We start from the raw sequence: 25,088 nt of genomic DNA on the forward strand, positions 1-25,088 counted from the left end.
GATGTTGCATTAGAAAATAAAAGTCTCCTGAAATTTGTATATTTCACTGTCACTACCACTGATTTAAAACATTAATTTAAAAAAATTACCAGATATCGCAACACCAGTCCAGTTCTGGGGGACACTACACCACACCAGCTCTCCACTAAAAGAGGTTTGATCAAGATTAAAAAAAAAAAAAAAAAAAAAAAATAGAAAACCGTCTTTCTTGTAACTATTTAAAATATGCTGTTTTCCTTCCAGTTACTAATGGTGTCGTGGTTCATTTGCCTGACTTCAATGCAGCCAGCGTGGGTTTGGTTCCCCCTCGATGATGGTCTCTACAGTGTATGCGCCCTGCGACTGACTGCCGACCAGCTCAGGGTTTTTTCTGTCTTTTGCCCGAACTCAGTCGGGGTAGGCTCCAACACCCCGCGATTCAACAGGATAAGTGCTGTTGAAATGGATGGATCCATGCACGTCTTCCTTCCAGTGTCACACTGGCATGAGAAATTACTTCAGTGGTTAAAGCGTTAATGTTGATACCCCAAAAAAATCATCTTTAATGATAAAACTATCTGTTTTTTTTTTACAGCGTGCAGATATATTACATCAAATGGTGATGGACCTCTTTTGTTGGAGACCTGGGGTGGGGTAGTGTCCCCCAGAACTGGACTGGTGTTGTGATAACTCACAGATTTTTTATAAATAATTTTTGAAATCCGTGATCATGACAGTGAAATATACCAATTTTTAGGAGACTTTTATTTTGAAATGCCACATCAGATTTGGATGGGACCTCTATTGTTGGAGACCTGGGGTGGTGTAGTGTCCCCCAGAACTGGACTGGTGTTGTGATAACTCAGATTTTTTTTAAAAATGAATTTTTGAAATCCGTGTTCATAACAGTGAACTATACCAATTTCAGGGGACTTTTATTTTGAAATGCCACATCAGATTTGGATGGTACCTTTTTGTCGGAAACCTGGGGAGGTGTAGTGTCCCACAGAACTAGGCCGGTGTTGCGATATCTCATTAAAAATATTTAACAGATTTTATTCAGTCAGGGGTAATGACAGCAAAATATGCAGTTTTCAGAGACTTTTATTTTGAAATACAATATCAGATCTTCATCAAACCTCTTTTGTGAGGCTTTGTAAAGCACTTCGGGCACTGTGATGATGTAGGTAAAGCGCTATATAAGTGCAGTCCATTACCATCAATTTTTCCTAAAATATCAAATTAGTAAATTTTTTTTTATGTATCTCAAGATTCAAATTAACTTTGCTGGTTGCATTCCTTAACCGAAGAGCACTGACGTCCGTGTTATTGGGAAGCTTTTATTTTGAAGGCGGCTTTCGCCGCCGGTTGCCGACCTATTACCGTAATGCCTAGTATGAACAAAATTAGGGGCGGCTGGCTTGACTGCTACTTTACGAGTGGAGGCTGGCTTGACCGCAGTCGTCGAACGCTCTTATCCTGAAGTTTCCCTACGGAAACGGTATTGCGTCAATTCGACGTAACCCAGCACTACTTGACAAAATCAGTCAGCGAACGTTCTTCTCGGAGTCTGAGCTTCGTCTGTCGCTCGTGTCGGGATTTTCCATTAGCCGTCATATGTGCTAGATTTGTAGGTCCTTCCCAAGAAAGCAGTTTAGCGTGAACCCAACCTGCGCCTTTCTCCTCATTCCGCCGTTCTCTCGGACGCTCGTCGGTGTATGCCTCGGTGACCGTCCATTGCAGGCTGGGCGGTGACGGCGTTACAATGATCGAGCGAGCAGAAAGTGGCGTTCCCAGCATTGCTGTAAGTCCCATTTTCTTCGAAATAGCAGCGCGTATAGGCAAAGAGTTTGTTGTACAGTTGCAGGAAACACGAACAAGCGAAACCCCTTCCCAAAATCATCAAACCTTTTTTTTTTTTTTTTTCTTCTTCTTTGTTTTTTTTCCTTCTCTACGTTAGCCCCAGTTAGCTTCGACCCCTCACATGCACATGCACTCTTTTAAGAAGAATTTGCTAAAAGTACTCGTTCTTGAAACGTTAGCCACAACATCTGACATTTATTCAGTGTACATTACTTGAGAAAAAGGAATGTAGAATATTATAAATTGGAGTATAAATAGTTAAATTAAAAGGAACGCATTATTTTGAGAATCAAATTGGTATCGAGGATGGATGGATGAGTGGGTAAGCAAATTGATTGGATTCTAGCATCACCAGAAGGATTCGCATATGTGTGATGTCATGTATCTAAATGGTGTGGACCATGCAGCTACGATCACCACCATGTAGATTCACATAAATAGTATGGCTGAGCTTTGCAGCCTTTTTAGCACTGGAAAAATTTAAAGTGGCTTGTAACAAAGACATGTGTACACATATAGAATGTGTCAGCATACAGATGCGTGGGGGAAAGGATTTCAGGATAACATGGCAGCGAAGTTGTCTATTGGCTTTATATTTGAATCGCTAAGTTATGTGCCACAACAGTTCAAGTATGTAAGAGAGTGATTAAAAAAGGCTGCAAAGCTCAGCCATACTATTTATGGTCTACATTGTGGTGATCGTAGCTGCATGGTTCACTCCATTTCGATACGTGACATAACAAACTCATTGCCTTGATCACTCCAGTAAGTCATTCACAGAGCTGTACATGAAGGTGGGTTGACCATCAAAGACTGCCCATTATGTAACACATTGTCTTTCTCCCTTCCCACATACATTCACAACTTTTGAGAGGCCCAAAGATGGAATCGGGGTTTCATGTGAGATCATTGGAGCTGCGAGGATATTGACAAGGCAGATGGATTGGCAGCTTGTGTCCCGTTATCAAAATGTTGTTGGATGTCACTGGGCGTCGGTGTCTTAACGTAGCGCGTTTTTGCTCGATGTCACACGTTTGTTTTAGCGTGCATAGTTTGGCTGTGTTGAAAAATTCGTAGAAAGAGAGAAGCCCTTTGTAAACCAGTTTAGCCAGCTGTGTATCCAACTTTGCGCAGGTGCAGTGGTGGAGAAAAGTAAGATTCTAGAAAATCTACCAGAGTTTAACACAGATTAGGGCTGCACAATCATAGGAAAATAATAATAATTAGGCTTTACATGATCAAGATTTTTGATTCGTCTTCTATTAGATGGCTGGAAGTACATACAGTAATTAATGCATCCACTTTTTGTGACATTTTTGTTTGTTGGTGTGCCGTGAGATTTTTCAATTGTAAAATATGTGCCTTGGCTCCATAAAGGTTGGAAATCACTGCTCTCGTCAGATCGTGTTTTCTAATCAGTCAGATCAAACCAACAATACAACATGACAGAAATAATGAGTGCTCACTTACTGTAATTAAATTAGTTTTAATTTAAATTACTTCACCCACCCCGAAACTTTAGAGCATGATTCGACAGAACGGCGGCATGATTACGTACAACCGTTCGTGCTACCACTAGCTTGCTAGGCTACATAACGTTTTGTTGCCTGCTAGCGAGCCGTATCGTATTCAAAGTACGGGAACATACCTCAAGCAAGCCTTAAACGAACGTCCTCTCCTCTCCTGAACCCCGGTCACCACCAACACACGTTTTTCCCCATTTTGTCCTTAGAATGCAGTCGGCGCGATCCACACTTGTTGTCGTCGCCACGGTAACAAGTGTATCCGGGCGCATTTGAGTTGACAAGATAAAGCTCAATGATCGTAAAAAAACGAGATGCGATGGTATCGCAATACAAGATTTTATTGCAGTAGTCTTGACATTGCAATCGTGACAGAGCAAATTTATCTTGTAGTCTGATCCGGGCATTACATGTTGTCTGTCTCAGACGTGTTGTCTGTTCCACACCGGCGACGTTTTATTTTATTTTATAAATAACTTTATTGGCCGTCAGATATTTCCAATACTACGTCAAAAGACACGCGACAAGGCTAAAAATAAACTAGCTTTTGAATTCAAATATACTGTGCACGATGGCGACGCGGCGTAAATGTCTTTTGCGGAGTCAATGATCGGATCGGCGAATTATGACATTAAAGCCGATGAGCATAAAATGCTAAATATCGGCCGATACAGATAAGCCCGATAACATTGGTGTAAAGTCTTAATTTCAGCTCACTTGTAAATTCAGAAAACACCGTGCAGTAAATTGTAAATGTTGTTATTATTATTAATTTTATTTATTGTTTGTGCTATTTACTCTGTACTTTTTACTCGTACTGAAGTATTTTTTGGAGGACTACTTTTTACTTGTCACATTATTGTCAAGGAAGTACTCTTAAAATATTTGGCTACTCCACCCACCTCTGGAGCGGACATCCTCTATTGCTACTCTTACGTTTTTGCTCATCCGATCAGCCAGTGTATTTGTTGCATTGGTCTTTTGTATTTTCGCGTTGAGGTGCTGCGGGTTGTAGTCCCAAGTGGAACCACGAAGCACATGTAACACCGGTGACAAGACACGAGCTGATCTGGTAGTACATTTTGTCTTAAGAAACGCGGCCATAATTATCTAATTAGTTTACGGGTGTTAATGTTGAATGTATTAAGCGACGGAGCGATGTTAGGGTTTATGTCACAACACAGAATAAACTAACTTCAAATTCAGAAATGGCCGATAAAAACAGAAAAATACTGTGCTTAATATTAATATATTAATATACTATAATATATATTAATATACTCAAGGTGGAGGCCAGAATAAAAAAAGCAAAGAAATGAGGCAAATTTAATTTTAATCTTAAATTTGTCCATCAACATGTACTTGAGCAGTATAAATATATATTTTTTTCTGCCTGAAGAATTTTTATTTTATTTTGCCTTATTGTACTCTTTATGCCAATAGAATTCTAGTGCGTGAGAAGATGCCTGAGGAATGGAGGGAAAAAGGTGCCCATTTATAAGAACAAAGGTGATGTGCAGAGCTGTGGGAACTATAGAGGAATAAAGTTGATGAGCCACACAATGAAGTTATGGGAAAGAGTAGTGGAGGCTAGACTCAGGACAGAAGTGAGTATTTGCGAGCAACAGTATGGTTTCATGCCTAGAAAGAGTACCACAGATGCATTATTTGCCTTGAGGATGTTGATGGAAAAGTACAGAGAAGGTCAGAAGGAGCTACATTGTGTCTTTGTAGATCTAGAGAAAGCCTTATGAGAGAGTACCCAGAGAGGAACTGTGGTACTGCATGCAGAAGTCTGGAGTGGCAGAGAAGTATGTTAGAATAATACAGGACGTGTGCGAGGGCGGCAGAACAGCGGTGAGGTGTGCTGTAGTTGTGACAGACGAATTTAAGGTGGAGGTGGGACTGCGTCAGGGGTCAGCCCTGAGCCCCTTCCTTTTTGCAGTGGTGATGGATAGGCTGACAGATGAGGTTAGACTGGAATCCCCGTGGACCATGATGTTTGCAGATGACATTATGATCTGCAGTGAAAGCAGGGAGCAGCTGGAGGAACAGTTAGAAAGATGGAGGCATGCACTGGAAAGAAGAGGTAGGAAGATTAGGCGAAGTAAGCCAGAATATATGTGAATGAATGAGAGGAGTGGTGGGGGAAGAGTGAGGCTACGAGGAGAAGAGATAGCAAGGGTGGAGGACTTCAAATACTTGGGGTCAACCGTCCAGAGCAATGGTGAGTGTGGTCAGGAAGTGACGAAACGGGTCCAAGAAGGTTGGAACGGGTGGAGGAAGGTGTCAGGTGTGTGCCAGCCATGATGGACGGATTAGAGACAGTGGCACCGAAGAGACAACAGGAAGCAGAGTTGGAGGTGGCGGAAATGAAGAGGTTGAGGTTCGCTCTCGGAGTGACCCAGGTTGGATAAAATTAGAAATGAGCTCATCAGTTAGAGAGAGCAGACTTGGATGGTTTGGACACGTCCAGAGGAGAAATAGTGAGTATAAAGTATTCTTTATGTTCAAATAAAAAACAAAAAAATCTCTGCAGTGGCCGGGCGGATCCCCGCCAGACCCTGTCCTATAATGTATTATTATTGGGGTTTTTTTTTGGGTCACCTTTTTCATACCCTTTGCATGTCTGATAAATACAAACATCGGTACGGCAAAACGAGCACAGAGTGTGCTGTGACGAGATGCCCATTGCGCCTGCTGGAGTCTACCAGATTGCTTAATTTATCCATCCATCCATCCACTGTCCTTACCGCTTATCCTCACTAGTGTCGCGGGCTGCTGGAGCCCATCCCAGGTATCTTCGGGCGGGAGGCGGGGTACACTCTGAACCGCTCGCCAGCCAATCGCAGGGCACATAGAAACAAACAACCATTCGCACTCACATTCACACCTATGGGCAATTTAGAGTCTTCAATCAACCTACCACGCATGTTTTTGGGATGTGGGTGGAAACCGGAGTGCCCGGAGAAAACCCACCCAGGCACAGGGAGAACATGGAAACTCTACACAGCCGGGGCCGGGATTTGAACCCCGGTCCCCAGAACTCCGAGGCAGATGTGCTAACCAGTCGCCCACCGTGCCGGCCTGTTTAATTTATTTAAAAATAAAATTCTCTGCAGGGGCCCGGGGGATCCCCCCAGACTCCCATCCATTTTCTACCGCTTATCTAAGGTCTGGTCGCGGGGGCAGTAGCTTTAGCAGGGATGCCCATACTTCCCTCTCTCCCCGGCCACTTCATCCAGCTCTTCCGGGGGGATCCCGAGGCGTTCCCAGGCCAGCCGAAAGACGACGTCTCTCCAGCGTGTCCTGTGTCGTCCCCGGGGTTTCCTCCCGGTGGGACGTGCCCGGAACCAGGGAGGCATCCGAATCAGATGCCCCAGTCACCTCATCTGGCTCCTCTCGATGTGGAGGAGCAGCGTCTCTACTCTCAGATCCTCCCGGATGACAGATCTTCTCACCCTATCTCGAAGGGAGAGCCCGGACACCCTGCAGAGGAAACTCATTTTGGCCGCTTGTATCCGGGATCTTGTTCTTTCGGTCACGACCCACAGCTCGTGACCATAGGTGAGGGTAGGAACATAGATCGACCGGTAAATTGAGAGCTTCGCCTTTCGGCTTGGCTCCTTCTTTACCACAACGGACCGATACAAAGTCCGCATCACTGCAGACGCTGCACCGATCCGCCACCATGGTCTCAGATTTGGAGGTGGTGATTCTCATCCCAGCCGCTTCACACTATGCTGCGAAGTGCTCCAGTGAGAGTTGGAGAAGACGGTTTATGAGCCAACAGAACCACATCATCTGCAAAAAGCAGCGACGCAATACTGAGGCTACCGAACCGGACCCTCTCTACGCCTCGGCTGCGTCTAGAAATTCTGTGCATAAAAGTTATGAACAGAATCGGTGACAAAGGGCAGCCTTGGCGGAGTCCAACCCTCACCGGGAACGAGTCCGACTTACTGCCGGATATGCGGACCAAACTCTTGACTCCGGTCGTACAGGGACCGAACAGCCCGTATCAGGGGGTTCGATACCCCATACTCCCGAAGCAGAACTCCCCGAGGGACACGGTCGAACGCCTTCTCCAAGTCCGCAAAACACATGCATGTAGCCTGGTTGGGCGAACTCCCATGCACCCTCAAGGACCTTGCTGAGGGTGTAGAGTTGGTCCACGGCCAGGACGGAAACCACACTGCTCCTCCTGGATCAGAGATTCGACTTCCCAACGGACCCTCCTCTCCAGCACCCCTGAATAGACCTTACCAGGGAGGCTGAGGAGTGTGATCCCCCTGTAGTTGGAACACACCCTCCGGTCCCCCTTCTTAAAAAGGGGGACCACCACCCCAGTCTGCCAATCCAGAGGCACTGTCCCCGATGTCCACGGAATATTGCAGAGCCGTGTCAACCAGGACAGCCCCACAACATCCAAAGCCTTTAGGAACTCCGGGCCAATCTCATCCAGTTGTTGTGTGTGGATCCCCACATAGCGCACACACACACACACACACACACACAGGACAGTTAACTCTTTCTTAACCATAACCACGGCGGCACACGTTATTCAGCCAGTAGCTGACTACAGTGAACGTGGGATAGAGAAACCGAGGCTTTCTGAAGCAATGAATTACTTTGAGACAATTGGGCTAAAATGATTCACATTTGATTTCACATTTCCATCTGTTGGCTAAACCTGCATTTTGCTTTTTAAAGGAAGCTTTGAAAAAGCTTCTTTCATGGCTGGCATGTGTCTCACTGTTACTGTTCTCACATATGTTCAAGAATGACCTAGTTGTCTTCGTCATTGGTTCTTTGGTAGATACAGTGGGTATGGGAACTTTTCAGACCGCCTTAAATGTTTCACTTTGTTATATTGCAGCCATTTGTTAAAATAATATAAGTTCATTTTTTCCTCAGTGTACACAGAGCACCCCATATTGACAGAAAAAAAATGAATTTGAAATTTTTGCTGATTTATTAAAAAAGAAAAACTGAAATATCACACAGCCATAAGTATTCAGACCCTTTGCTGTGACACATATATTTAACTCGAATGCTGTCCATTTCTTCGGATCATCCTTAAAATGGTGCTACACCTTCATTGGAGTCCAGCTGTGTTTGATTATACCGATCCACCTCGCGAATGTACGCTCCCTACCCAACAAAATGGACGAGCTTCATCTTCTGTTAAAGACCAGTAAAGACTTAGGACGTTCCGCGGCCATGTGCTTCACGGAGACCTGGCTTTGCGACGCCGTACCCGATGGCGCCGTCACGCTTCCCGGCTTCAACATTCATCGAGCGGACCGCGACATGGAATCATCGGGAAAAACGAAGGGCGGCGGGATATGGCTCCATATAAACGAAAAATGGTGTACGGACGTCACGGTGCTCAGCACACACTGCAGCCCGCATTTGGAGTCGCTGTTTCTGAACTGTAAACCATTTTACTCGGCACGTGAGTTTGCATCGTTTATACTGGCTGGAGTCTATATTACACCGCAAGCTAACACGAGCGCCGCATTGCTAACGCTCGCCGAACAAGTCAACGAAATTGAAAAAAAACACCCTGACTCACCCCTCATTATTCTCGGGGACTTTAACAAAGCTAAACTCAACCACGAACTCCCTAAATACAAGCAGCACATCGACTGTCCTACCAGGGAAAATAATACTTTAGACCACTGCTACACTACGGTAAAAAACGCATACCGTGCTATACCTCGTGCAGCCCTGGGCTCGTCTGATCACTGCTTAATTCACTTAATACCGACGTACAAGCAAGAACTTAAATGTGCGTAAGCCTACAGTGAAAACAGTCAAAAAGTGGACCAATGAAGCAAAGATGGAACTTCAAAGCTGTTTAGACTGCACAGACTGGAGTGTCTTTGAAAATTCAGCTGGCAGCCTGGATGAATATACGGACACTGTCACATCCTATATCAGTTTCTGTGAAGAGGTTTGTGTACCAACAAAATCATTTCGGACATTCAACAACAACAAGCCGTGGTTCACTGCTAAACTTAAGCAGCTTCGCCAAGCTCAGGAAGATGCATATCAGAGCGGGGACAGGGCCCTGTATAATCGAGCTAGAAACCAGCTTACTAAAGAAATTAACATTGTTTTTCCAACTTTGCTGCATAGATCCTCTTTGCAGTTTAGAGCGAACGACTCGAAATCAGTCTGGCGTGCATTCCAATCGCTGACTAATTACAAGCGACGATCCCCCCAAGCTGAGAACAATAGCACACTAGCCAACGACTTGAATACCTTCTATTGCAGATTTGAAAAGGACAGTTTCACTCCACACACCCACCCGGCCGCACCCGCGACCACAACCACACCTCTGACTTCTGCGTTAACCATCCATGAACAGGATGTGAGACGCATCTTCAAACAACAGAAGATTAACAAAGCAACAGGACCGGACCATGTGTCCCCATCCTGCCTCAAAGTCTGCGCGGACCAGCTCGCTCCAGTCTTCACTCAGATCTTTAACAGATCTTTGGAAATGTGCGAAGTTCCATCCTGCTTCAAACGCTCCACCATCATTCCAGTCCCCAAGAAACCTGCAATCTCTGGTCTGAATGACTACAGGCCTGTCGCTTTGACATCTGTGGTCATGAAGTCCTTTGAACGTCTCGTGCTGGACCACCTCAAGAGTGTCACAGGTCCCCTGCTGGACCCCCTGCAGTTTGCCTACCAAGCGAACAGGTCTGCGGATGATGCAGTCAACATGGGACTGCACTTCATCCTAGAACACCACCAAGCTTCTCCAGCTCAGCGTCTCACCTGCCAGTGGATTTACAGCTTTCTGACGGGCAGGACACAGCAGGTCAGGCTGGGGGAGGCCACCTCATCCACACGCAGCATCAGCACTGGGGCGCCCCAAGGTTGTGTCCTCTCTCCGCTGCTCTTCTCTCTCTACACGAACGACTGCACCTCAGCGAACCTGACTGTCAAGCTCCTGAAGTTTGCAGATGACACCACTGTCATCGGCCTCATCAAGGACGGTGACGAGTCTGCATATCGACAGGAAGCGGAGCGGCTGGAGCTGTGGTGCGGGCGACACAACCTGGAGCTGAACACGCTCAAGACGGTAGAGATGATCGTGGACTTCAGGAGGCATCCTTCGCCACAGCTGCCCCTCACGTTGTCCAGCTGCCTTGTGTCAACCGTCGAGACCTTCAAGTTCCTGGGAATTACAATCTCTCAGGACCTGAAGTGGGCGAACAACATCAACTGCGTCCTCAAAAAGGCCCAGCAGAGGATGTACTTCCTGCGGCTTCTGAGAAAGCACAGCCTGCCACCGGAGCTGCTGAGACAGTTCTACACAGCGGTCATCGAATCGGTCCTGTGTTCTTCCATCACAGTCTGGTTTGGTGCTGCTACAAAAAAGGACAAACTCCGACTGCAACGGACAATCAAAACTGCTGAAAGGATTGTCGGTACCCCCCTACCCACCATTGAGGACTTGCACGCTGCCAGAACTAAGACAAGGGCGTGCAAAATCCTCTCGGACCGTCTGCACCCCGGTCACCAGCTCTTCCAGCTCCTTCCCTCAGGTAGGACGCTACCGATCAACGCAAACTAGAACTAGTAGACATTCCAACAGCTTCTTCCCTCTTGCGATCAACTTCTTAAACACCTAACCTACAATTCCATTACAACAAGCTGGCAATTTTTTTACTTGAGTTCGTTGTCACATTTCTGTGGGGCCAATTATGTATTACTCGTGCACTCACTGTAGTTGTCTCGCCATGCTGCACTATTTGCATATACTGGCCACTCATGCCAGAGTAGCATCTGCTCCATTTGCACACTGATTGAGGACTATCTGTAACATTTGCACAACCAACATTGTCCCAGATGATCGCACTACTCGTCACTTTAAACCGCATACACTCCTTGAAGTCTCAGCGCCCTTTGCACAATGGTCATTGCACCGGACGATTGCAATATTAGTCGTTCGAACTGCTCTAAGTGCTAGAGGACTCTGCATCTTTTTGCACAATTGTTTTTTGTCAATGTCTTTATGTCCCCAAAGTGTTCTGTAAATTGACTGTTTGTTGTACTAGAGCGGCTCCAACTACCGGAGACAAATTCCTTGTGTGTTTTGGACATACTTGGCAAATAAAGATGATTCTGATTCTGATTAGACTTGATTAGGAAAGCCACACACTTGTCTAAATAAGACCTTACAGCTCACAGTGCATGTCACAGCAAATGAGAATCATGAGGTCTAAGGAACTGCATGAAGAGCTCAGAGACAGCATTGTGGCAAGGCACAGATCTGGCCAAGGTAACAAAAAAAAATTCCGCTGGACTTAAGGTTCTTAAGAGCACAGTGGCCTCCATAATCCTTAAATGGAAGACGTTTGGGACGACCAGAACCCTTCGTAGAGCTGGCCGTCCGGCCAAACTGAGCAATTGGGGGAGAAGAGCCTTGGTGAGAGAGGTAAAGAAGAACCCAAAGATCACTGTGGTTGAGCTCCAGAGATGAAGTCGGGAGATGGGAGAAAGTTCTCGAAAAATCAACCATCGCTGCAGCACTCCACCAGTCGGGGTTTTATGGCAGATTGGCCCGACGGAAGCCTCTCTTCAGTTCAACACACATGAAAGCCCGCATGGAGTTTGCTAATAAACACCTGAACGACTCCAAGATGATGAGAAATAAGACTGGACTCTAGACTGATGAGACCAAGATGGAAATTATTGGCCTTAATTCTAATTCTAAGTGGCATGTGTGGAGAAAACCAGGCACTGCTCATCACGTGTCCAATACAGCCCCAACAGTGAAGCATGGTGGTTGCAGCATCATGCTGTGGGGGTGTTTTTATGCTGCAGGGACAGGACGACTGGTTGCAATCGAAGGAAAGCTGAATGTGGCCAAGTACAGGGATATCCTGGACGAAAACCTTCTCCAGAGTGCTCAAAACCTCAGACTGGGCCGAAGGTTCACCTTCAGAAAAGACAATGACCCTAAGCACACAGCTAAAATACCGGAGGAGTGGCTTCAGAACAACTCCGTGACTGTTTTTGAATGGCCCAGCCAGAGCCCTGACTTAAACCCAATTGGGCATCTCTGGAAAGACCTGAAAATGGCTGTCCAGCAACGTCGACCATCCAACCTGACAGAACTGGAGAAGATCTGCAAGGATAAATGGCAAAGGATACCCCAAATCCAGGTGTGAAAAACTTTTTGCATCATTCCCAAAAAGACTCATGGCTGTATTAGCTCAAAAGGGTGCTTAAAAATGAACTTAAATGATTTTAACAAATGGGTGCAATATAAAAAAGTGAAAAATTGAAGGGGGTCTGAATACTTTCCGTACCCATGCTCCAAAGTGACTATTACTATAATATGATGTCTCATAATACAGCAGTTGATTGGGAGGTAACGTACAGTACAGTTCAAAATAAACACTGGAGGCTGTCCTGTCTTCAGTCATTGTTCATACGGTGTACTTAATGGCACATTGCAGAAATAATTGCGCAAGGGGATCACATGTTTCTTGTCTATGATTTGCCTTTTTTTTTTTCAGATGGTTGAACAGATTAGTTGTTACCTTGCGGGGCAGACAACTCTGCTGCACGCTTACATGACTTCTTGTTTAACGTCACTTACCTTGAATCAAAACGTTCACAAAGCAGATGTTGATCCGCTTTCCTGCACTAGTTGTTTCTCTCAGTATGACTCACACTAGTGAGTCCTACCAAGACTGACTGACAGGTTCCCACTGCAGGGTGCGCTGGGTGCAGTTTCATGAAGCCTTAACTATGATTTCAAGTGAGGCACCCAACTCTGAATCACACTTGAAACGAGGTTGAGTTTATGTAAATATAATGGGAGCGTGTGGCTTGATAAGTGAGTCTTCAAAGCGATTGTTTCTAATGGAAACTTAATAGTAAAGGGACTTTAATTGAATGCTTTGACTGTTGTGAGGATATTATTAGCATGCTGCTAGTTCAACGCATCTACAACCTCACAGAGACACAAAGACACATCATTGGTCTTGCAGTAATCATTTCAAACCTGTATGTTATTGGTCAGCATTTTGTTGTTTGATTGTATGTTATGAAACTTTCTCTATCATCGGAGTTCAGACCAACAGTTTTCCATTTACAGTATGTATGGCAGAGCCTGAAAGGTTGCTCAGACAGGCAATCCAGCAATCAATTGTTTTTGCCTCTCGTAGCGTGTAGGAGTGGTGGTGGATGCAGCAGGCTGTTATTTGAGAGTAGAATGCTAGATGCGGAGTTATAGTGAAGAGAAGCTGGACAATCCCTCACTGATCGGACAGATGGCAGCAGCTGCTGTTGACCTGAGATCTTCATCACCTCACGTGGAAATGATTCAAAATTTGTCCAATGCGATGTTAATATTGCATCAGCTTTACTCTGTATGTATTGATACTGTATGTATTGATATGAACCTTTTTTTTGTCACTTTTGATTTGCTTTTTTTCATCTTCATTGCATCAACAACCCCTAATCTTTTTTTCTCTAAGGACCATCCCTTCACCTCCTTCCTTTGTGCAATGCTAGTTGCTCTTTACTTAAAAGCAGCACTGTTTCTGCAAGATGCAACAATTCTAATTGCAGGTTCATTTCAAACAGGATTGTTTTGCTTGCTGCGACTAGGACTAGCTTCAGTTTTAAGCGTTTGTATACATGTATGTCTGCCCAAGTAAGTTTTGTTGCATCAATAGCAGTTTTTTTTGTATTTTTATGTTTGCCACAGCCATATTATGTCAATACTTTATGGCAAAGGAAAAACTCAGGTTTCACTCCTGACTCATTTCTGCACTGTGTTGCTTACATTAAATCAATATGTTTGTGTGTTCTGTGTATCAGCAGCGGAACCTGGAGGGCTATGTGGGATTCGCTAATCTTCCCAACCAGGTGTATCGGAAGTCCGTTAAAAGAGGCTTTGAGTTTACATTAATGGTTGTTGGTAAGTAAGAAACATTTTAAACCTGTGTCTGCTCTTCTCAGCATGTTTTCTACATTCATGGTGTGTGTTGGTGGGTAATCAGCACAACTTAAAAGAACGAAAAGCATGTCAGGCATCCAACACACTCAGCTGTTCAAGGCAAGGAGCTGACTGTTAAAAAAGTAAAGGTTACGGCATTGTTTCTGGCCCTGTGTGTAGCTTTGCCGTAAGTCATCCACATGTAGTAATTTATGAAAATATCACTTGTCTGAGCTGGAGAGTCAACTGTTTTCCAATAAGGCATTCTTGTAGACCCCTTACACAGAGTGACACGTTTTTGTCTTGGATTGACTGATCTGGGAAAGGAGTAGCAGGATATCTGTGCAACAGCTATGTATAAATTTGGAAAGAAAATTAAGTTTTTGGAAATACACAAACCAAGATAAAACTATTTATAGTCTAAATTGCTGTAGGGTAGCATGCGTTGTGAGGCTGTATTGCATGTACTTGGTTATTTAATCGGGGGGGGGGGGGGGGGGGGGGGAAGTGTTTGAATTAAATCCTTGCTGGATTTTCAGGTAAAATGTGTCAACATAATGAGGTGTCCATCTGCAATAATTTCAGCCTCAGTTTAGTTCCTTGCATTGGGGTTAAGGAAACACTCATGGCAAAATTAATAGGAGGGGGAAGACAAATAAGATAACTTTAAGGAGAGCCAGAGGAATCCAGTCATATATGCAGGGCGGCCGTAATGCTGCTCGCAAGCCACATGCAAGTCAAAGGAGTCCCACTTACAAAAATGTATCTCTGAAAATGTTTTAATGCAGATGCATGTTTGACAATACTGCCTTAAAGGGCTGTCACTGTTTAATCTTTTTAGATTCGATTCTCCTGTTGATTATTGATCGAATAATTGAATAATAATCGCCCTCCCCCCAATATTACAAAAAAAAAAACTACTACTAAAAATACTACTAACATGCATTTTATTCTCATTTACGAGGGATGGATTTCAGTCCTTAAACTGCATATGTTGGTACTGAGTGTATGGTATACATTTGGTTTACAGAAACAGCAAAATACTAAATGGTTAGCAATCACAATTAGCATTAGCGCACTAACGATTACCATTTTAAGTAAAAACACCCAGCCATTTCAGGGAGATAAAAAAAAAAAAAATCTCAGCGACTTTGGAATCAGACACACATTAAATCAATTGTGTTCTCTAAACCAATCAGATATAGTGAGGGGTGATTGGCCGAAGTCGTGTGCATGCGCGTGCGTTTGAAATGCGGGTGCTGCGTAGTGAGACAGAGAGCTGCTAGTGTACTCGAAGCTAAGTTTTCTAATATCTAATATGATTATATCTGGGGCATAAAAAACATCAACAATACTATTGTTTATTGTGATCAGAATCAGAATCATCTTTATTTGCCAAGTATGTCCAAAAAACACACAAGGAATTTGTCTCCGGTAGTTGGAGCCGCTCCAGTACGACAACACAGTCAATTGACAGAGAACACTTTTGAGACATAAAGACATTGACAAAAAAAACAGTCACTGAGCAATAAAGGTGTGCTAGTTATCTGGTAATACCGGTGCATATTATTATTTTTATTTTTTTTGACAATTGTGCAAAAAGATGCAGAGTCCTCTAGCACTTAGAGCAGTTCGAATGACTAATATTAGTTAGTTTCTCTGAAAATATACCATCCTAAAAATGTGTTGTAGTGACAGGTCTAGGTGAGTTCCCGAGTAGGTCCATCAGATTTAGAGTGGAGTAGCCATTAGCCACAGATAAGATGGAAAAAAACAATTGAAAACCTCTTCGTGAAGAGTGTTAAGTCCTGACTCTTCCAAAAGTCCTAACCAATGCCCTGACACGTAGCAATTTGAATACCAACACTTTAAATTACGTTATCCGTCTTGTGCTTTCATCAAAGAACTATGACTAGATTATTAATTAATCATTTACCAGTCAATATTTCATAAAAAGATGGACAGCATTTTATTTTTATTTTTGTTTTTTTAGTGAACCTGTAAAACTGTGGTGTTGAATGCGATGCGGTCGAAAATTTAGGTGCACCTAACTTTTGTACTTTTGCACACAAGAAAAAAAGTTGGGGGCACCAGTGCATAAACTTAGTCTAGAGCCCTGTATTGGGTTAGCTCTGTTGCTACATTATTGGGATAGCAGGGATCGACACTAACGTTTGGACTGATAGCACTGGTGCAACCAACTTTTTCATTTGGTCACACCAACACATGATTTGGTCGCACCCTTTTTTGGGGAGGTACAGCATTACCATGCATGCTGATGAATAGTTGTCTTAATTGGCATTTATTAATTGGCGGTTTTATGATTAAAAGTAAATCGAAGAAGTTTGTCTGCAACAATTGTTTTATATACAGGGTGAATTCGGATATGAAATAATGGCTAAACTATAATAAATTGTTTAACAAAATTCCTACATAATAAACACTAATCATACATGTTGAACCTGTTATTCGTTTGGAATGACAATTGCCAGCCAAAACTTCATGCCAATTGCTAAATTTTATTTTAACATTTTGTCTGAACTGTTGTTTAAACAACATAAATCATTTACATAAATAAAAATAATTATGTAAACTGTACATTCAATTTACATTTTAAATAAAATCAGTATTTACCACCCCAATTCCAATGAAGTTGGACGTTGTGTTAAACATAAATAAAAACAGAATACAATAATTTGCAAATCATGTTCAACCTATATTTAATTGAATACACTACGAAGACAAGATATTTAATGTTCAAGCTGATGACATTTATTGTTTAATAACAAAATAATCATGAATTTAGAATTTTATGGCTGCAACACATTCCAAAAAAAGCTGGTACAGGTGGCAAAAAAGACTGAGAAAGTTGAGGAATCCTCATCAAACACCTGTTTGGAACATCCCACAGGTGAACAGGCTAATTGGGAACAGGTGGGTGCCATGATTGGGTATAAAAGGAGCTTCCCTGAATTGTTCAGTCATTCACAAGCAAAGATGGGGCGAGGTTCACCTCTTTGTGAACAAGTGCGTGAGAAACTAGTCCAACAGTTTAAGATCAATGTACCTCAACGTACTATTGCAAGGAATTTAGGGATTTCATCATCTACGGTCCATAATATCATCAAAAGGTTCAGAGAATCTGGAGAAATCACTGCATGTAAGCAGCTAGGCCGAAAACCAACATTGAATGCCCGTGACCTTCGATCCCTCAGGCGGCACTGCATCAAAAACCGACATCAATGTGGAAAGGATATCACCACATGGGCTCAGGAACACTTCAGAAAACCAATCTCAGTAAATACACTTCGGCGCTACATCCGTAAGTGCAACTTAAAACTCGACTATGCAAAGCGAAAGCCATTTATCAACAACACCCAGAAACGCCGCTGGCTTCTCTGGGCCCGAGCTTATCTAAGATGGAGTGATGCAAAGTGGAAAAGTATTTTGTGGTCCGACGAGTCCACATTTCAAATTGTTTTTGGAAATTGTGGACGTTGTGTCTCCGGGCCAAAGAGGAAAAGAACCATCCGGACTGTTATGGATTCAAAGTTCAAAAGCCAGCATCTTTGATAGTGTGGGGCTGTGTTGGTGCCAATGGCATGGGTAACTTACACATCTGTGAAGCCACCATTAATGCTAAAAGGTACGTACAGGTTTTGGAGAAACATGCTGCCATCCAAGCAACGTCTTTTTCATGGACGCCCCTGCTTATTTCAGCAAGACGATGCCAAACCACAATCTGAACGTGTTACAACAGCGTGGCTTCGTAGTAAAAGAGTGCGGGTCCTAGACTGGCCTGCCTGGAGTCCAGACCTGTCTCCCATTGAAAATGTGTGGCACATTATGAAGCGTAAAATACAACAACGCAGACCCTTGACTGTTGAACAGCTGAAGCTGTACATCAAGCAAGAATGGGAAAGAATTCCACCTACAAAGCTTCAACAATTAGTGTCCTCAGTTCCCAAACATTTATTGAATGTTGTGAAATGAAAATGTGATGTAACACAGTGGTAAACATGACCCTGTCCCAGCTTTTTTGGAACGTGTTGCAGCCATAAAATTCACCTGCAACATCGCGTGGATATCGGGGACAGCGCCTCTGGATTGGCAGACTGGGGTGGTGGGCCCCCTTTTTAAGAAGGGAGACTGGAGGGTGTGTTCCAACTACAGGGGGAACACACTCCTCAGCCTCCCTGGTAAGGTCTATTCAGGGGTGCTGGAGAGGAGGGTCCGTCGGGAAGTCAAATCTCAGATTCAGGAGGAGCAGTGTGGTTTCAGTAAGTCGGATTCGTTTCCGGTGAGGGTTGAACTCCGCCAATGCTGCCCAGGGACGACCTGGTTGGGCGGAGAAGATCCGGTCAATTTTCAAAATAAAACACATTGACACATAAATTGCAATACAACAGAAATGATATAAATTGGTCTCTCTCTGCGGCCCGGTAACTAATGCCTCATGGCCCGGTAACGGTCCTCGGACCGGTGGTTGGGGACCACTGCAGTAAATGATACACATCGATGCATCGTCATGATTGTCCCTGATGTGATGGCCCAATTTGGAAAAGCTGTCATGAATAGATTTGCAATGTCGCTGAAAACATCATTACAACTGATAAAAATATTTATTTAATCAGTTATAAATGCAAGTACATATTACATTTGAAACATGGAAACCAAAATACTGACCACTCAGAAACATGGTGGAATAAGCAAACATGGGTTATGGCAACTGACGACATTTGACAAACGGCGATGAACCAACCAGGACTGAAAGAAACCAGGGAACTAAATGTAAGCAAACTGACAAGAGAACGATGAACACCCGGACAAGACAAGTGCTGGAGGGAACTGATAGGTTGACACAAGGTAGAGGGCTGACGAGAACATGCGAAGACAACACCCAAATGAGCAGATGATACATGACCATGTGACACAGGAAATTTTGAAAAAACAAAAACACCAGACCATGACACACAGGAGGTTATGTGAACTTGATGCAAGTAGTGATGCAAAAGCATAATCACAACGTTAATTTTTAATTTTTAATTTTATTTTGATGTGGGAGTGTAACATTGCTCTTTAGAAAAATCTTAACTAAACAAGTAAAAGTTTTTGCTTTCAGTAAGCTTGTAGTTGACTAATATGCCATTCATTCAGTTTCCCAAAGGCAAGAGAGTCTTAGATAACTACAAAGAATAGTCTTGCATAATTGTATCTACTGTCTAAAGTTGACGCATAACAAACTTGTCTCTGATGTAATTCAGCAATTGGTGATTAAGGGTCTTGCTCTCGGCTCAACTTGGAAAAGACTGAGGGGAAACAGGAATTGGAACCCTAGTTGCATGGGGATAAAAACAATGGAATGAAGCTGCCTTGGTTGTGAATTTGGTCACACCCTAAAAAGGAATTTCATTGCAAACTGTTTTATTTTCTTCAGTCTTCTTTTCTGTCTTTCCGCCATTCAACTATTCTTCCTCTCACTGTATCCTTATATATGGGGGGGGGGGGGGGGGGGGGGGGGGGTACTGCTTCCTGCCTCTTTGTCCAGCTGGCAGCTATGACAGGAAGTTCTGGAAAGTTTAGTGCGATCCAATGCCAAGGAACAGTAACAAGAGCTTACTGTACTCTATGTACTATTTTTCCTTTTCTTGATTGCCTGAAGAAACTCTGGAGCATATTAGATTCCTCTCAGGAATGACAATGCTAGTAGCAATGTGACAAGTGGCCACCATCTTTGTTGAATTTTCTGAAAAACAAGGAATGAGCACTTCAAGTGCCTCTAAAATCGTCCATTGAAAATACATTAATGAATAAAATGATTAATAAAGTACATGACCGATTGTATTGCCCCCACTGCTTTTATCACAAATGTTCCATTTGAGCTATTTGTCGAGTTTTGAAGGCAAATGATTTTGTCAGCTTGTCAGCCTATTGGAGAAGGGTTTCCCCAAGTAACAGATGGAATATATGTTGAGAAATAATGAAGTTAAACAGTTGTACTGTTATTTTTGGAGGCATTTTTTGACCAGATTTTCTCCAGGCAATATCACACAAAAAACAATTTCAGACAAAAAAACCCTAAATTTCCCCAGAACCCATCGTCTGATTTTCATAATTCTTGGTGCGTTGTACTCCGGCTGAAGTGGCCATTCCAACCAGGTTAAGCATTTTGACAGACTGTCATTTTGGGAAATCTTTTCACCTGGTTAATGCTAACAGTGTTGTAAATAGCATTACGGGACACTGAAATAAAACAAATTAAATACAATAAAATACCTGTGCCATTCACAAAGCATTCTTGTCGAGGTCCGATAGAATCTGTTAAAGCATTGATCATAAAGCACAGCTCCCACCAGAGGTGCAAGACTTGAGTGACTTGACTCGATTCAGCCTTGAGTTGCCAATTTTAGAACTTGGGACTTACTTGAGAAAAACCTGAAAGACTCAGCTTCACTTTGATAGGTTTTCATGAGACGCGACTGAGATCTGAATCACATGAATTGACAAGTCTTTCCTGTTAACAGTTGAAAATCAAATCATTTAAAACATGGTGTGCCATTTGTTTTGATTTTGACGGAAAAGTATTTTTTTTTGTACGCGCCAAAAATAACACAGAACTTCACTTTCTGCTCTCACCGCCTTCCCTGTCTCGTCTCATCTCACACACACGACGCACACACAACGCACACACTCGACTTTTTCCTACCCTCCTTCCAATCACGTCCGCCCCCTGGCTTTCTCTGCCAATCTCAGATCAGGACTCAGCCTATAATAATAACACTTGGAACACAATTTTTGTTGAGTTAGTTAAAAACAGCTGTCAGACCTGATTTCTTGGTGCGGAATCCAAAACTGATCTCAGTTTTTCTCTAGCACTTCAAGTTTTTTAACTATAGATCCCTGTTTTCTTAATATTGTTCTTAACAGACATCTGCTTGGTTTATAAAACTTTTCAAATATTGAGATACATTGAAATATGAAGGATACAGGCATGACTGCAATGTTTATTTAACACTGTTTTGCAAAGGATATGGCACGAATCCTCTTATTTCCTACTATGCTAGCTTTCTGTTTGCAGATATTGATCGTACAGACCTATTGGGAGCTCCAAACACCTTACCTCACTGACTCAATTGTGACTGCACAAACAAGTTGCCACGTAGCTGGAGATGAGTCCAATCGGAATCAGTGGAATTTTGCTTATCTGGAGGGTTAGCTGTGGAGAAAAAACTTGACGTGCTAGAAAAAAACTGACTGCCATTTTGGAATCGCATGACAATTTTAGTTTTAATCAGCCTAAAACTCTAACTTAACAGAATTTTTTTTTTTTTTCCCCCCCAAATTGCTTCCCCAGTGTAATATAAAACATTCACATTCATTGGAACTTAGACCTCTTAACACAACTTCACATAACACATGCATTCCTAGTTTATTTTGTTTTTGTGATGTAATATCACGTGCAGGTTTTTAACATGGTCAGCACAGCATATAAAGCATAACATGTCATCTAATAATGAAGAGGACAATTGTCAGTTTGTTTCACTATGAACCGAGTAAATGGTTCTAAATGAGCCACCCGAATGAGTGATTGAATTCAAGTAAAGAGGACGAAGGAGGAATGCTGATTTTATCCCGATTGTTTCACCATAAGGCAAAATTTTTACAGGTGGCTATTTTTATGGATAATGTTTAATTACAATTCAATATAATTCTCCATAAGCCATGTTAGTTACACTTGCAATTACAGTTGAAACCAAAAGCTTACATACAGTATATAAAAAGACGTGCACTTTTTTTCTCACTGTGTGACATGAAATCAGACTAAACCTTTCTTGTTTTAGGTCAATTAGGATTTAGGATTTAAAAAAATATTTCTCTTTGCTAAATGCCAGAATGAGAGTATTATTATTTTTTTTTTAAAAAGTGTAAACTGTCTTCATAGTCAGAATTTTAGATTTCTTTAGTATTTGGTACCATTGCCTTTAAACTGTATGAAACGTCAAATGTTTCGGACATCCTTCCACAAGCTTCCCACAATAGTTGGTAGAAAAACTGAAAAAATTGACGCACAGTGGGAGGAAAGAGTAGGTAAACCCCCTTGTAATTTCTTAAATTTCTGAATTTACAACCCTCACACAATAAGCGAATCCTCAGCCCCAGAACTCTGAGGCGGATGCACTAACTACTACTATGAACAGAATTCTCAGTGATCACATCATTGACTAATTAGTTATTGCCCCCATCCCTACTCACAGGCAATGATGTATAATTATGTCAGCCTTTATTCTATGATTGGCTTAGCATTAATCCATCCATACTGACGGAGAGCCGTTTTCATGATTGTTTGACAGCCACATTTACCTACTATAGAGGCTCCTCAATAGCTTCAGGCACAACACTATGCTGATTCCTCTTTTTCTGTGTTCACTGGCTAATGCACATGTGCATGTTCATGCTTGCTCATTCTAAGCACTTCAGGGAAGTCTCGCTCTCATTTCTCATCTCCCAATTTCTCAGCTGCTATTTTGAGACACACATGCCTGCTGTGACCCGGCACGTGCCAATTCTGATTCAGTCTCAAGTTCAGTGAATCACAGCAATGACACTCACTCGGTCTTCAAATTTAAAATACGTTGTGGTCAGGTGTTTGGGGCCGAGTTTGTAGTTGAAGTGGACTGATTATTCTTCCATGGGATCTACTAGACTTGCTGATTATTCTCTTCCAGAACTGCTGACCTTTGCCTGTTGTTTTGCTCTGTCCCATTGGTCTTCGACAAAGGAGAATTATCTTTCCCAACCGTCTGATCAGTGTCTTGTTTGAATGTCACCCCAGATATTTGTCACCTTTGATTCAAACCTTAACATCCCTGCATAATGAGTTTGTGTGCACATCTATACAACTGTGTGTAAAAAAGAGTATGCATTTGTGCTGGGTGCTAGTTAGTATGCCTTAGAATTTGAGGGGGCAGCTGCAGCCTCAGGCTGAGAGAGAGTTAAACTGGGAATTTCAGGAATGTCATGGAAACCCTGCTTTGTCCATTTGTATATTTATCTTTGTTCCGTTTCTCACAGTTGATGCAAGACAACTGTTCTTTCAGCATAATTATATTTAATCTGGATGGTTTGGTAGAGTGACAATCATTTCATAATGAATGGCATCATTACTGTAACTCCTGATGCATTATTTGCATTTATGGTGTAATTGATGCCTTTTCCTAATCACAATATGCAAAATTGTTGGACCTAACAACAGAAAATCACTATGATTTTTAAATAATTACTGTAATTTCTCGTGTATAATGCACACCCATGTACAATATATAATACATTATACACGCCCCCAGTTGACCTCAAAATTCTGGAAAACCCTTCTACCTATGTATAATGCAATTTTATAATGCATGATTTTACGTCTACCCATATGATCAAAACATGAAGTATTATCTGTATTTTGTTAGTTTTTTCAAATAATTATTCTGAAGTTAAGCGCTTTATTAGAACATACAAAACTTTTTTTATTTACTTGCTCCTATTTTGAAATTCATAGCCCTACTTTTATTTAGTAAATGAGAAAACACATAGTTGTGCTCATATGTTTGATTACCAAGGGAGAATTTGTAAGATGGGTACAATTCTTTAAAGAAAACATGAAGGGCCAGGCGAAACACATTTAATTTTATTTTAATGGGATTTAAATTAAAACTGTCAAGCATTTCAGAAAAGCATTATCATCAAACAAAACATAACCATAAAGAAATTAATGATGGTGGTTGTTCAGTCATCAGTCGTATTGAGAGAGAGAGAGAGAGAGAGAGAGAGAGGGAAAAAAACCAAAAACAATTATTTCACAAATTCTGCCTGGGTATGTAAACATATGAGCACAATTGTACATATATGCAGTCATATGTACCCCTTTAACATTGGATTGAAAGTGTAGGCTACACCTTTTTCATAACCAATAGGTGGCATACTAGAATGAAAGTGTGCAACTTTTTCATAACCTCTGGGTCGGTGGCATATTGCAATGAAAGTGTACAGCCTTTTCATAACCTCTAGATGGCGGTATGTATTTATAAAATGGGAAAGTCTTTCATTTTCCTCTATACCTATGAATAATGCGGACTATTGACTTTTGACAATTTTATTTGGGGGGGGGGGTGCGCATTATACACGAGAAATTACAGTAGTAAATTATGGTGGAAAATAAGAATTTGGTCAATAACAAAAGTTCATCACAATACTTTGTCATATACCCTTTGTTGGCAATGACAGAGGTCAAACATTTTCTGTAAGTCTTCACAAGGTTTTCACACGCTGTTGCTGGTATTTTGGCCCATTCCTCCATGCAGATCTCTTAGACCACTGATGTTATGGGGTTGTTGCTGGACAACTCAGACTTTCAATTCCCTCCAAAGATTTCTTTTTATGGGGTTGAGATCTGGAGACTGGCTAGGCCGCTCCAGGACCTTGAAATGCTTCTTACGAAGCCACTCCTTTGTTGCCACTGTGTTTGGACGGTGTGTTTGGGGTCATTGTCATGCTGAAAGACCCAGCCATGTTTCATCTTCAATGCCCTTGCTGATGGAAGAAGGTTTTCACTCAAAATCTCACGATACATGGGCCCCATTCAGGCTTTCCTTTACACTGATTAGTCGTCCTGGTCCCTTTGCAGAAAAGCAGCCCCAAAGCATGATGCTTCACAATAGGTATGGTGGTCTTTGGATGCAACTCAGCATTCTTTTTCTTCC

The 25,088-nt window shown here is 42.5% G+C and overlaps 1 protein-coding gene across 1 annotated transcript in view; it reads left to right on the forward strand.

Annotated features, from left to right (window-relative positions):
• The first annotated feature begins 1,421 nt into the window (after positions 1 to 1,421).
• Positions 1,422 to 25,088, forward strand: part of LOC133402896 (septin-7-like) — a 77,478-nt gene continuing 53,811 nt past the window's right edge. The window contains exons 1-2 of the mRNA XM_061677163.1: positions 1,422 to 1,783; positions 14,223 to 14,322. Of these exons, the coding sequence (XP_061533147.1) occupies positions 1,745 to 1,783; positions 14,223 to 14,322 (139 nt within the window). The 5' untranslated portion in view covers positions 1,422 to 1,744. The remainder of the gene's footprint in view (positions 1,784 to 14,222; positions 14,323 to 25,088) is intronic.

This window comes from Phycodurus eques, chromosome 5 (genome assembly GCF_024500275.1).
Source record: "Phycodurus eques isolate BA_2022a chromosome 5, UOR_Pequ_1.1, whole genome shotgun sequence".
Classification (NCBI taxonomy): Eukaryota; Metazoa; Chordata; class Actinopteri; order Syngnathiformes; family Syngnathidae; genus Phycodurus; species Phycodurus eques.